The sequence below is a fragment of the Primulina huaijiensis genome, chromosome 3 (genome assembly GCF_012295235.1).
Source record: "Primulina huaijiensis isolate GDHJ02 chromosome 3, ASM1229523v2, whole genome shotgun sequence".
Lineage (NCBI taxonomy): Eukaryota > Viridiplantae > Streptophyta > Magnoliopsida > Lamiales > Gesneriaceae > Primulina > Primulina huaijiensis.
This window is the reverse complement of record NC_133308.1, coordinates 6,511,706-6,526,866: the sequence shown is the minus strand read 5'-3', so window position 1 is coordinate 6,526,866 and position 15,161 is coordinate 6,511,706. Positions and strand designations below refer to the sequence as shown.

Below are 15,161 nucleotides of genomic sequence, written 5' to 3'. Positions count from 1 at the left end.
TTATGTATCTTAATTAAAAATTGGATATATTATTTTGTAACATGTTCTAAAATATAATCAAAATTTTAATCAGAATTTATTCATCTAATAAATGGCAAAGTTTTTGAATTTTTGGAAAATATTTATTTATAGTTTACAATTTCGATACATAAAATAATATATGATTTTTTTAGGTCTTTTTTAATTTTTTAATTTGTAATAGTTTCACTCAGCCAGGAAAAAAAAATTGATTTAATGACAGAAGATTGTTATCCTCATTTAAGTGTTATACAAATAATATAACATTTTTTATATAATAATTTTTGCATAATAAATATATTATATCAATAATTTATTAATTATTCAAACGCTAATACTCACTATATTTAATAATTAAATATATAAAATAATATTTCATGCATCACACGGATAAAATATTAATGTTGATAAAAACTCACATTTGTTACTTGTTTATTTTTAAGTATGTACTGAGTAAATCTCCTTAGTGATGCAGTAAGAAACCTGCAAATCATGCTTAGTTAGATAAACTAAAAAAAAGTCGAACACTGTGCGTTGCTTATTGATATACAGGTATATAGTATAGACTAAGATGAAAGTTAAGAAGAATTATCTAAATCTTTTTTATGTAATTATTTAGTATTTAATTTTAGTTGAAAAATTGGACCCATGCAATTATATCTTATAATGACTATTATTAAATTTGATATATTTATTGCACGTGAGAAGCAATATTATACTAATAATTTATTGATTAGTTTTTATGAAATTGACAGAAGTTTTATCAAAGAGAACAAAGATGTCTCTGGAATCGTCTCGCTTAAAGAGTTAAAGGACTCCAACACGTATGTGTGATCATCCACGCATGCTTGACCGCGACACCAGCGAGAAGGTTCCTCGACCCCTTTAACCTTCTTCGTTACCGAGCGATTAAGTTATCCGAAACCTACAAACTCATCATCCCCACTCGAGGAAAAAGACCAAAACTCTTGGATTTTAAGCATCATCAATTTAGAGTACGTAGTAGATAATTCGATTTGATTGAAGATGTGGGGTCAGTATTACCGGAAGGATGACGTGGAAACCGGCAACCGGCCGCTGTATCCGATGATGCTGGAAAGCCCAGAACTCCGTTGGTCGTTTATTCGGAAGATATACACAATAGTCAGTATTCAGTTACTTCTCACCATAGCTGTTGCCGCTGTAGTCGTTACTGTTCAGCCCATTTCACGTTTCTTTGCCACTACTGGGGCTGGTTTAGCGCTTTACATAGTTCTGATAATCACACCCTTTATCGGTATGGTGCTTTGTTTGTATGTTTCTGGCGGTTGGCTCGTTATTTTTATTTATTTAATTTTTTTTTTTTTTGTGGTTGTGTTGAAGTTTCCATTTATTTGGTGGTCTGTTCTTATTTTCTTGGTGTGTGCTCTGGTGTTGCAGTTTTGTGCCCGTTGTATTACTATTTTCAGAGGCATCCTTTGAACTATTTCTTGCTCGGGGTTTTTACTTTGGCGCTTTCTTTTGCTGTGGGGTTAACTTGTGCATATACCAGTGGTAAGAATTTTTAGTTTTGATTTCTAGTCATGGGAGAGTTTCTGTCTCGATGATAGTTGGTAGAATATTCAATCGCTGATCAAAATGACTGTATACTATGATTTTAGTATTCTTGGTTGGGAATTATTTATCATTTGGATGATTTAAACCGGGAAACAGGGAAAGTTATTCTGGAGTCTGTTATCTTGACCGCCGCTGTAGTCGTTAGCCTGACGTTGTATACATTTTGGGCTGCAAAAAGAGGACAAGATTTCAACTTCCTAGGACCTTTCTTGTTCGGAGCTGTTGTGGTGCTTATGCTGTTTTCACTGGTTCAGGTATGTTGATTCCCACTTGTTTAAATGGCCCCTCATTTTGATTCATTAGGAAACGAGGGATGGTGATTAGTTATCAACCGAACACCGATCGATCCGGCTTAACTTTTTAACTTGCAGATCTTCTTCCCTCTGGGTAGGGTGATTCTTATGATCTACGGTTGTTTGGCGTCAATCATCTTCTGTGGGTACATCATTTACGACACAGACAATCTGATCAAACGCTACGCGTACGATGAATATATCTGGGCCGCCGTCGCTTTGTATTTAGATGTCATAAACCTGTTTCTATCTTTGTTGACCCTTTTCAGAGCAGCAGAAAGCTAGTTAGATTATCAGTAGCTTAAGTAAATTCTAGAAACATGAAGCAAACTCTGATCCCAGGCATGGATTCGAAAGAGTTTTATTATAGCTCAAGAACACAAATCAACATGCATTACACACACAGAAAAGGCCTAGAACCCCAAGTGCTTCAGTACACTCATGTACAGTGGTGGAAATCCCAAATTTTGCTCCTGCAGAAAGCCAAACATTCGTCTGTATTTCAGTTTGGACATAGGATCTCATAATGTATCTGGTAGCATTCTGCATCAGCTATCTGATCCATCATCCCCACTGCATAAAATTATAAATGCAACATCATATCAAAACCTTAATCTATCTCCAAACAAACAAAACAAAACAAAGAAAGAACCTTCATCTGAAATTGATGCGCATACCTGATAGAAGGGCCACGCTCACCATCAGGCAAAAGATTTGAAGACTCGCCATTTTTCGAGGAAAAGTTGTTTTTGTATGTGAGAGGGGGAGTGACTTTTTTTAACCAATTGGTTGCAGTTATTTATGGTTTTTAGAAATATTACCAGAGTGTAAGAGTTGGTTTATCTTTGTAAAAGTGTTTTAACAAAAAATTTATAAAATATTTTCAAAGTTGTTTTAAGAATAAGCATTAATTTTAAAATTATTTCTACAGTTAGAAAGATGTTTTTTAATTTTAAAATTATAAAAACAAATTAGTAAAATTGTCAAAAATAAATGAAAATTTAGTGGATCACGGTTGAAATTTGAAAGCATAAATAATCAAAATTGCAGTTACAAATAACCAAGTATGTAAATAAATTTAAAAAAAAACAATTTTTTCGATAATTTATTATTATGAGAGACATCACCATCATTGTTTTATTACATTATTCTATAAAAACAAAGAGTGAATAGTGATTAATCAATAGAATAAGGTCAGATTGTGATAATCCCCTCTCACACGAATATAGAGTAGGATTTCCAAAATCCAGATTGTGATAATGTCAAAGAAGATCTTGCCCCAAAAAATGGTCCAATGAATAAGAAAAGTTTGGAAGAGAGACAATAAGGCACAAAATTGAGGAATGAAAGTACAAAATTATGTTGTTGAGTTTAGAAACTCTAACAATATTGATTTTATTGATCATAAAATTTTTTATCGTCTTTCTAATATATTTGCTCAAATGTGAAGTTGCTAATTCAATATGGAAGCTGAAACTCGAATTTAGCAAAATTGAAAATTTGACGAACTGCAGTGTTTTTATGATATCTCACAGCTCGTTGTAAAAATGACTAGTCGTCAAAACGACTGAATAGAAAACTCAATTTGAGATAAGTCGTATTTTACATCATTTGGACTAATCAATTTGGCTGATCAGCAAGGATTAGTTGGGTATGAGCAGTTACGGTATTTTGAGCAGTCGATCAGCTCGTTTATCCAAATAGGATAATTCAGTTTGTGTTACGAAGATAAGACGATGATCTAAAAGACATCTTCCCAAGTCAAAGCCTGAGTCGGAGTTTATGATATTGATAAATGACGATAAAGATACGAATTCTTCGCAGGCTTATTTCAACATTCCTCTTTATTTTAGTTGAGCCTAGCTGACAAGCAAAACTTGCAGCGGACTTCAAAATCAGTTAGGCTCTGGAAAAGTGATCAGCAAGATGAAAAATGACCGTTTCAATAATTCAGAAACAGTACAGAAACTTTCAAAACAATCATATTTTTGTGTCTAACGTATATATCACTCTTGGAGGCTAAAATACCACATATTGAAAATCAAATACAAGCTTAAGGAGATTTGAAGCATTAGCATTCTTCATGAATAAATTAACTAGTATGAGAGCAAGTCCAAGTATGAGGATATATACATACACTGTAAAAATCTTCATACACAATGACTCACATATATACAAGAGAGTTGAGCTTCAAAGTTTAGATGAGTAAATCTTCACACAAAGACATGAAAGATTGTGTTTGTAGTTTTGGCATAAAACACGTTAAACATTAAGCGGATTATGAGGTTGCGGTTTATAATCGAGAGTGTGCTAGGAGTTTTAATTATGTAAGAGATAAGTCCTAAGTTGAAATGGATATTTACAAAGAGTTGTATATATCAAAATTTTCTAGTAGATCCTTACAAAATGAATAAAATGTGAAATATGAGTTGTTAATCTTCGAGCTTCCATAAACAAATTTGTGCATATTTATTTATGGCAAATATCTATTTGATACTATTTTTAAGATGCATTGTTAAAGCATTTTATGTGTATTTGAAATATCAAAATATTACATACCAAGTGTTTGATAAAATGCTTCAACTAAAATGTTTTTACTCATTCAACTTACATATCTTTTAAATGTTTTACAAAATGTTTAATCGGTTCTACGAATGATTATTTTGAGTGTCTTTCGCTTGGTTTGAAAATAAACTCGATTTAATTTATCGATGTTCAATATTTCAAAAATCGAACCTATCATATGAAAAATGACTAAGTTTATAGAAAAGTTGTTGAGCCGAAAGAGGGGATAATGAACTAATACTCGAGAAAAAAATTTATGAAATGAGAAAATTAAGTTTTTGAGTGGGACAGAGAGATTTTAATAGAGAATTTTCGTCCACCATGCGAGAAAAAACAAGATACAGTGGGAGATCATTGGACTCAGGCAGCTGAATAAAAAATACATAGAGGATTTCTTAAGATATACCAAAGAAATCTATACGAAATAGTTGGGAGTGTCGGCAAGAGTTTTCAAATAAGGTAGGGCCAAATGAATTTCATACTTTGAGAAAGAAAAACAAACGTGCTGCAGGAAATTTCGTGGATACGCGTTTTTAACGCGTATTCACACTGACAGGAGGTTCTATAAATAGAAATCCCCCCTTCATTCTGAAATCATCCCTTCTTCGAGTTTTCTCTCATCTTATAAGCATTTGAGTGCTTAGTTCTATAATATTTGTTCTGCTGTATTAAGAGAGTGTGTGTTCTCTTTGGAAACACAGTGAGTGAGTTGAACACCACAAAATATTATAGTGGAAATTCTTTTCATCTTGCCCGTGGTTTTTACCCTAATAATTTTTAGGGGTTTTCCACGTAAATCTCGGTGTCCAGTTTATTCTTTATTTTCGGGTTTTATTATCTCAAATTCCGCACGTGGGACCAACAAGTGGTGTCAGAGCATTGGTTTAAAACTTCTTAAAATTCTGAGTATGCTCTGTGGTTGCAGCCTAAACTGATCTTCCACAGCAAAAAAGATTTTTTGAGATTTTTTATTTAAGGCGGGATTATTTTGTCCAGTCTACTAAAATTGTTGTAGACATAATGGCGGGCAGGTACGAGATAGCAAAGTTCAACGGAAGCAATTTTATGCTGTGGAAAATAAAGATACAAGCAGTTTTAAGAAAGGAGAATTGTTTGGCGGCTATTGGAGATAGACCTGTGGAAATTACGGATGATGTAAAGTGGAATGAGATGAATGACAACGCTGTTGCCAATTTACACTTGGCTATAGCAGACGAAGTTTTGTCAAGTATCTCTGAGATAAAAACAGCCAAATTTATCTGGGATACTCTGATAAAGATGTACGAGGTCAAGTCCCTACACAACATGATTTTCCTAAAGAGAAGACTTTATACTCTTCGGATGGCGGAATCCTCATCGATGACCGACCATATCAACACACTAAATACTCTATTTGTCCAACTCACTTCCATGGGGCATAAAATATAGGAAAATGAACGTGCGGAGCTTCTAATTCAAAGTCTACCAGATTCATATGATCAACTTATCATCAACATAACCAACAATATTCTTCTGGGCTTTCTAAGATTCGACGATGTCTTAACTGCGGTTCTCGGAGAAGAAAGCCGACGCAAGAACAAGGAAGATAGGTTGGTAAGCTCGAAGCAGGCGGAGGCTTTACCGATGATAAGAGGAAGATTTATGGACCGTGACTCCAGTGGGAGCCAAAGACGAGGTAGATCAAAGTCGAGAAGTAATAAGAAAAATATTTACTGCTTTAAATGAGGCGGTAAATGGCACTTCAAGAAAGAGTGTACGAGTATCGATAAGATTTCTCAAGGAAATGTGGCCAGTACATCAGGCAGTGGTAAAATATTATTCAGCGAAGCGACAACAGTTGCAGAAGGCAGACACAAATTTTGTGACACATGGATTATGGATTCAGGAACGACGTGGCACATGACATCTCGGAGAGAATGGTTTGACCATTATGAACCAGTCTCAGGAGGATCTGTATTCATGGGAAATGATCATGCCTTGGAAATCGCTGGGGTCGGTACTATCAAAATTAAAATGTTTGATGGCACCATTCGCACCATACAGGAGGTACGACATGTGAAAGGACTGACGAAAAATCTTTTGTCCTTGGGACAATTGGATGACATCGGGTGCAAAACTCGGATCGAGAACGGGATCATGAAAATTGTGAAGGGTGCGCTTGTGGTTATGAAGGCGAAAAAGATTGTTGCAAATCTGTATGTACTTTTGGGAGAAACACACAAGGAGGCAGAACTAGCTGTTGCATCAAATGGTTCAGGAGAAGAATTAACAGTGTTGTGGCATAGAAAGCTCGGGCATATGTCAGAACGGGGGTTGAAAATTCTCTCAGAACGGAAGCTGCTGCCAGGACTTACAAAAGTGTCACTACCTTTTTGTGAGCATTGTGTTACCAGTAAACAACACAGATTAAAGTTTGGCACTTCTACTGCCAGGAGCAAAAGCATATTGGAGCTGATTCATTCAGATGTTTGGCAAGTACCGGTTGTATCCCTAGGAGGAGCGAGATATTTTGTCTTGTTCATTGATGATTTTTCTAGGAGATGTTGGGTGTATCCAATCAAGAAGAAATCAGATGTTTTCTAGATTTTCAAAGATTTCAAAGCGCGGGTTGAACTTGATTCAGAAAAGAAAATCAAGTGTTTAAGGACTGACAATGGAGGAGAATATACCAGTGACGAGTTTGATGCATATTGTCAACATGAAGGCATCAAAAGACAGTTCACAACGGCTTACACACCTCAACAAAATGGAGTGGCGGAGCGGATGAACATGACCTTGTTGGACAGAACAAGAGCTATGTTGAGGACTGTGGGTCTAGACAAGAAGCAGTCAAAACCGCTTGTTATATTATCAATCGTTCTCCTTCAGTGGCGATTGATCTGAAGACTCCGATGGAGATGTGGACTGGGAAGCCGACGGATTATTCTCATTTGCATACATTTGGACGTCCGGTGTATGTTCTGTACAATGAGCAAGAAAGATCGAAGTTGGATTCGAAATCCAGAAAATGTATCTTCTTGGGTTATGCTGATGGAGTAAAGGGGTTTCGCTTGTGGGATCCTATTGTTCACAAGCTTGTCATCAGCAGGGATATTATCTTCGAGGAAGATAAAGTAATGGGAGATAAAGGCACACAGAATTCAGAAACTACTATTTTTCAGGTGGAAAATAAGACGGACGAATGTCAAGTTTCTTGTGAAGCAGTACCAGAGCACGACGAACAAGAACATGTTGAGTCTGAAGTTTCCAATGTGAGGCAGTCAACTCGAGACAGAAGACCACCAAGTTGGCTTTCAGATTATGTCACTGAAAGTAACATAGCATATTGTCTATTATCAGAGGATGGTGAGCCATCGAGTTTCCACGAGGCTACTCAAAGCTCGGATGTATCCTTGTGGATGATAGCAATGCAAGAAGAGTTGGAGGCATTAGACAGGAATAAAACTTGAGATCTTGTTACACTACCACGAGGAAGGAAAGCCATTGGCAACAGATGGGTCTATAAGATCAAGCGTGATGGCAATAACCAAGTGGAGCGGTATCGTGCTAGATTGGTGGTAAAAGGGTATACTCAGAAAGAAGGCATTGACTTCAATGAGATATTTTCTCCTGTGGTTCGACTTACAACAGTCAGAGTAGTTCTAGCATTGTGTGCGGTGTTTGACCTACATCTAGAACAGCTAGATGTGAAAACAGCATTTCTTCATGGAGATCTTGAAGAAGAAATCTATATGCTCCAGCCAGAAGGTTTTGCGGAAAAAGGCAAAGAGAACTTGATTTGCAGGTTGAACAAATCTCTGTACGGTCTCAAACAGGCGCCGAGGTGTTGGTACAAGAGATTTGATTCCTATATCATGAGCCTTGGATAGAACAGACTGAGTGCAGACCCTTGTACGTATTTCAAGAGGTCTGGTGATGATTATATTATTTTGCTGTTGTATGTGGACGACATGTTGATAGCAGACCCCAACAAAGATCATGTCCAAGGATTGAAGGCACAGTTGGCTAGGGAATTTGATATGAAGGACTTGGGACCAGCAAACAAGATTCTAGGGATGCAAGTTCACCGAGACAGAAGTAACAGAAAGATTTGGCTTTCCCAGAAAAATTATTTGAAAAAAGTCTTGCAACGCTTCAACATGCAAGATAGTAAGCCAATTTCGACCCCTCTTCCTGTTAACTTCAAGTTATCCTCCGAGATGTATCCTAGCAGTGAAGCAGAGAGGATTGAGATGTCTCGAGTACCATATGCATCAGCAGTGGGAAGTTTGATGTTCGCTATGATCTGTACAAGACCGAACATTGCTCAAGCAGTGGGAGCAGTTTGTCGGTATATGGTGAATCCTGGACGAGAGCATTGGAGCACTGTTAAGAGGATCCTTCGATACATTAAGGGTACCTCGAATGCTGCATTATGTTATGGAGGAGCGGATTGTACACTCAGGGGCTATGTCGATTCAGATTATGCAGGTGAGCCTGATAAGAGGAAATCTACTACTGGTTATGTGTTTACACTTGCGAGGGGAGCAGTAAGCTGGATTTCAAAACTGCAGACAGTTGTGGCGTTATCTACAACAGAGGCAGAATACATGGCAGCTACTCAAGGTTGCAAGGAGGCAATATGGATTAAAAGGTTATTGGAGGAGATCGGGCATAAACAAGAGAATGTTCATTTGTTTTGTGATAGTCAGAGTACCTTGCACATTGCAAGGAATCCAGTCTTTCATTCCAGGACGAAACATATTGGAGTACAATTTCACTTTGTGCGGGAAGTAGTAGAAGAAGGAAGCGTGGATATGCAGAAGATCCATACGAAGGATAACATAGCTGATTTTCTGACCAAGCCAGTGAACACTGATAAGTTTGAGTGGTGTAGATCCTCAAATGGACTAGCGGAAACGTAAGCAGCATGTAATGGCAAGATTGAAAGGATGTGTGGAGATGTGTTTGATTCTCAATCAAATCTCCAAGTGGGAGAAATTTCGGCAAGAGTTTTCAAATAAGGTGGGGCCAAATGAATTGCATACTTTGAGAAAGAAAAACAAACGTGCTGCAGGAAATTTCGTGGATACGCGTTTTTAACGCGTATTCAAAAACGCGTATCCACACTGATAGGAAGTTCTATAAATAGAGATCCCCCTTCATTCTGAAATCATCCCTTCTTCGAGTTTTCTATCATCTTATAAGCATTTGAGTGCTTAGTTCTATAATATTTGTTCTCCTGTATTAAGAGAGTGTCTGTTCTCTTTGGAAACACAGTGAGTGAGTTGTACACCACAAAATATTATAGTGGAAATTCTTTTCATCTTGCCCATGGTTTTTACCATAATAATTTTTAGGGGTTTTCCACGTAAATCTCGGTGTCCAGTTTATTCTTTATTTTCGAGTTTTATTATCTCAAATTCCGCACGTAGGACCAACAGGGAGATCAACATTTATCAAAGGGATTTCTTAAGAAATTAAGAATCCCTCTATCCAAGCCATCTACATGACAAAGAATCAAGATATTAGGTAGGTCATCTTGTGTTTTCATTATATTTTGTAAATTAGGTTAGTAAACCACTTTCATTTTGCAAAATCTTGTGTTGGCAAAATAATGGCTTTTCAAATCTCAAGCAAGAAATAACTAGGGGAGATTCATTATATGAGTGAGTCTCATCCATACGATCTCTCAGTATTTGTGAAAAGATAAAAAAGAGAGAGAATCTGTAATTCTATGGAAAAGATAAATTGCCAAAGAAGATGCTTGATGGCTGAATCTCACTGATTTCGATGTTAAGAGACTACAGAATAAGAGGATATTGAGAATTGGGAGGCAATGTTAATGAAGGTGCTGTAAGAAATATGACACATGTTAAAAGAAATATCGTGTAGGAACTGACGACGGCCATTGCCTACATATTTTGACGAAACTTGTGTACGCAACCTCAACTTTAGAAAATTGAGATGCGTACACGATTCTTCTTTTGACATTCAAACTCCCGATTTTTCTCGTTGATGGTATGAGATGCCTATAAATAGAGACGATTGAGGTCCCTAAGCACACATACCTCATAAGAAATATACACCATCTATCGAGAGGGTGGAGTGCTTAGAAGATTTCAACCGGAAAGAAAAGCAGAGAAATCAAAATTTTCAATGGCCGGAGGTAATACTCGATCTATTTCCACATATAGTTTTATCATATTCATGTATACGTAAAAACATGATTTTAAGAAAAATTTCTAACATTTGGTATCAGAGCCGTGATACCTCTGCCTTGAAAATATTTGTTTTCATATCAAAAACTTTAAAAAATTATTTTGAAAGTTTTACGTTCGAAATTTGAATTTGATGTTCGAACATAATAGACTTACCTGAGAATTTTGTTCTCGGTTTCACCTTTAAAATCTTCCTTGAAGTCTTGAAAATTGGAGAATTTCTGAAAAAATTATGAACGAATTTTCTCTATGGAAAAATATTGCCGAAAAAATTGCAGGAGAAAGCAGGTTGAAGAAGAATGCAATTGAATGAGATTAATCAATCATTCATACAGATCACATGCAATGTATTGAATTAAATAAAGGAGCCCACACATTTTTTTTCTTCCAAAATGTCGGTTGTTTTTATTTATTATTTTTTTAAAAAAAATTAATAATAAATAAATAATTAAATGGAGACCCACGTGTAGGTAATAATTTAATTTTATTATTATTATTGTTTTTAAAATAAAAAAATAATAATAATAAATAAATAAATAATGATTAATGTGTTATTAAGTTATATGTATAATTCGGTATACATATAGCATTTGGTTAAATAATTTGTACATATTTGTTCATATTAAGTAAAAATGTGAATATAAAGTTATTTAATGAAAAATTTTTGGCTTATAAAGATTCACATAAATGTGGATAATTAAAGTGAATAATAATTATAAGGTAACATGAGAAAACATTATCTGGGGAGTTCTTCATAGATCGGTTTAAATTGCCTTGACTAGCCACTGGTCTCCCTGAGGAATGTTGCTCTGACTAGGAGTTAGATATTTAAATGGCCTTAGCACTACCTATCTTTCCTGAGAGCACTCTTGGAAAATGTTGATTATGTTACTAAATAATTATTATATGAAGTATTACAGTAAAACCAAAATTTTGTCCGGTGAACCGTATAATTTTAAACAATTGAGGAATAGCAACAGCATCCTTAATTATGAAAAATTATGCATTAAGTGGATTTAGATCACATAATGGACATCAATTGTAATTAATTATATAAACATAATAAATTTTACCCCACATGGATTTTTATTATATTTATATAACTAATTAGGTTAAAATATCAAATTATATTTTTCTTAATTTACCCACAGGAGTTAAGGAAAATAAATTTTGATAGTTTTATCATGAAGTTACATAAAAATCTTATTGAATTAAAATTTTAGCCCACAGGCAAATTTTATGTCACTAGATTTTTAAAACATGAATTACATTGGTAAAACATGATATTGTCTCAAAATTTTAAGCATATGATATTTTGTGCAGTTATGCAACCTGCGAGTTTTTCTGATATGAAATGTGACATTCCCGAACTAAAGGGCGATAACTATAAAATATAGAAAGAACAAATTCTTCTTCAATTGGGGTGGATGGATATTGATTATGCTATACGGAATGACGAACCATCTGCTATTACTGAAAACATCATTCCGGATGATGTTGATCTTTATGAAAAATGAGAGCGATCTATTCGACTCTGCGTAATGTTCATAAAGACCAAAATCTCTGGTGGTATGCGTGGTTCTGTAGACCAGCATAACAATGTCAAAGAATTACTGAAGGCTATTGATTAACAATTTCAGTCTTCAGATAAGGCACTTGCAAGCACCCTAATTATGGAATTCTCTTCATTAAGGCTCACCAGTGTGAAAAGTGCGCGAGAGCACATAACGAAAATGCGGGACATAGCGGCTCGGCTAAAGACACTAGAAGTAGAAATGTCTGAAACTTTTCTTGTGTACTACATTTTATGCACTCTTCCACAACAATATGGACCCTTCAAAATTTCCTACAACACACATAAGGATAAATGGTCAATCAATGAATTAATGACCATGTGTGTTCAAGAAGAAGGGAGGTTGTTAATGAAAATGAGTGATAATGTATTTATGACTACACAAGGAAAGTATAAAAAGCAAGCCAAAGTCAAGGGAAAAAGGAAAGGAATAATTGCATCTCAACCTGACATTAAGAAAGAATCCAAGTGTTTCTTCTGTAAAAATACGGGACACATGAAGAAGGATTGCAATAAATTTAAGGACTGGCTTGAAAAGAAAGGTATTCCTACTTCATTTGTCTATTATGAATCTAATATGGTTAATATGATTTATAACACATGGTGGATTGATTCTGGTTCTACAATCCATGTTACAAATACCTTGCAGGGTATGCAAAACCTAAGGAAGCCAATAGAAAATGAGCGGAGCATCTATTCAGTAAACAAGATGTCTTCGCATGTGGATACTATTGGGACTTGCTGCCTTATATTGGATAGTGGTTTTATTTTAAAATTGAAACAGACATTTTATGTTCCTAGTTTTTCTAGGAATTTGATTTCGGTTTCAAAACTTGTACCCCTTGGTTATTCATTTCAGTTTTTGGATAAATCAATAAATTTGTTTTATAAATCAAATCTTATTGGAGATGGTACAATGGTTGATGATCTTTTCTCTATTTCTTTACAAAATAATAACACCACTATGCATGTTCAAGGAGGTATTAAAAGATGAATTATAAATGAAGATTCCTCTATATTATGGCACAGGAGATTGGGACATATCTCCATAGAGAGGATTAAAAGATTAGTAAATGATGGAGTACTCAGTACTTTATATTTTACTGATTTTGAGACTTGTGTGGATTGCATTAATGAAAAGCAGACCAATAAGTCTAAAAAGGGTGCCAAGAGGAGTACAGAAATATTAGAAATCATACATTCAGATATTTGTTGTCCAGATATGGACATGCAAAGTCCGAAATACTTCATCTCCTTCATTGATGATTATTCACGATACATATATATCTACATGCTTCTTAATAAAAACGAAGCACTAGAAGCCTTTAAGGTTTTTAAGGCTGAAGTGGAGAAGCAATGTGGAAAACATATAAGATCGTGAGAACTGATAAAGGTGGAGAATATTATGGTAGATACACTGAGAATGGACAAGAACCTGGTCCGTTTGCAAAGTTTCTCCAAGAACATGGGATTGTTGCCCAATATACTATGCCTGGTTCTCCTGACCAATATGGCGTAGCTGAGAGGAGAAACCGAACATTATTGGACATGGTGAGAAGTATGTTTAGTAGCTCTAAACTTCCTAAATCCTTGTGGACTGAAGCTCTTAAGACAGCTGTGTATACATTAAACCGAGTTCCAACCAAGGCTGTCCCAAAGACGCCATTTGAGTTATTTAAAGGTTGGAAACTGAGTTTGCAACATATACGCGTTTGGGGTTGTCCTTCAGAAATAAGAGTTTACAACTCACATGAAAAAAAACTGGACTCAAGAACCATAAGTGGATATTTCATTGGGTATGCCAAAAAATCCAAAGGGTACAGATTCTATTGTCCATCTCACAACACTAGAATTGTGGAATCAAGAAATGCAAAATTTCTTGAAAATGACTTGATTAGTGGGAGTGATCATGACATAAATTTTGAGAATGATCACATTAATGCACAACCCTCTTATTCAAATGATAGATTGGTTGTTATTCACACCCCTCAAGACCAAATGGGTGTTAGGCAACCGATTACTGAAGTTCCACAAATCGCTGATGAAAATCCAGTAGATCAAGTTGTTAATGAAGAACAACAAGAAATTGTTGATCAACCAAACAACCTTAGAAGATCCACTAGAATAAGAAGATCAGCAATATCTAGTGATTATGTTGTGTATTTACAAGAATCGGATTTTAACATCGGAGCCGAAAATGATCCTGAAACGTTTTCACAAGCTATGAGTTGTAATGAGTCAAAACTATGGTTTAATGCTATGAAAGAAGAGATGAATTCTATGGCAGTTAATGGAGTCTGGGATCTTGTTCAGTTGCCTGATGGTGTAAAAGCTATTGGATGTAAATGGGTCTTCAAAACAAAGAAAGACTCATTAAGCAACATTGAAAGGTATAAAGCTAGACTCGTTGCTAAAGGATTCACTCAGCAGGAAGGAATCGATTATAAGGAGACTTTTTCTCCTGTATCTAAGAAAGATTCTCTCCGTATCATTCTAGCATTAGTTGCACATTTTGACTTCGATTTACAACAAATGGATGTGAAAACAGCTTTTCTCAATGGAGAACTAGAGGAAGAGGTTTATATGAAACAACCTGAAGGATTCTTCTCTAGTAACGGTGAGCAATTGGTTTGTAAGCTTAAGAAATCTATATATGGATTGAAACAAGCTTCCCGTCAATGGTATTTAAAATTTCATGATGTTATCTCTTCATTTGGATTCGTTGAGAACCTCATGGATCAATGTATATACCAGAAGGTCAGTGGGAGCAAGATTTGTTTCCTTATTCTATATGTGGATGATATATTACTTGCAACCAATGATAATGGTTTGTTATATGAGGTGAAACAATTTCTCTCTAAAAACTTTGATATGAAGGATATGGGCGAAGCATCTTATGTCATTGGCATTAAGATA

The 15,161-nt window shown here is 35.4% G+C and overlaps 1 protein-coding gene across 1 annotated transcript; it reads left to right on the top strand.

Annotated features, from left to right (window-relative positions):
* Window positions 1-818: 818 nt before the first annotated feature.
* Window positions 819-2,752, top strand: LOC140973385 (protein LIFEGUARD 2-like). The gene is made up of 4 exons (XM_073436130.1): window positions 819-1,294; window positions 1,438-1,551; window positions 1,711-1,868; window positions 1,986-2,752. Exons 1-4 carry the CDS (start codon window positions 1,045-1,047, stop codon window positions 2,190-2,192), a joined length of 729 nt encoding a protein of 242 aa, XP_073292231.1. The 5' UTR covers window positions 819-1,044; the 3' UTR covers window positions 2,193-2,752.
* Window positions 2,753-15,161: the final 12,409 nt, after the last annotated feature.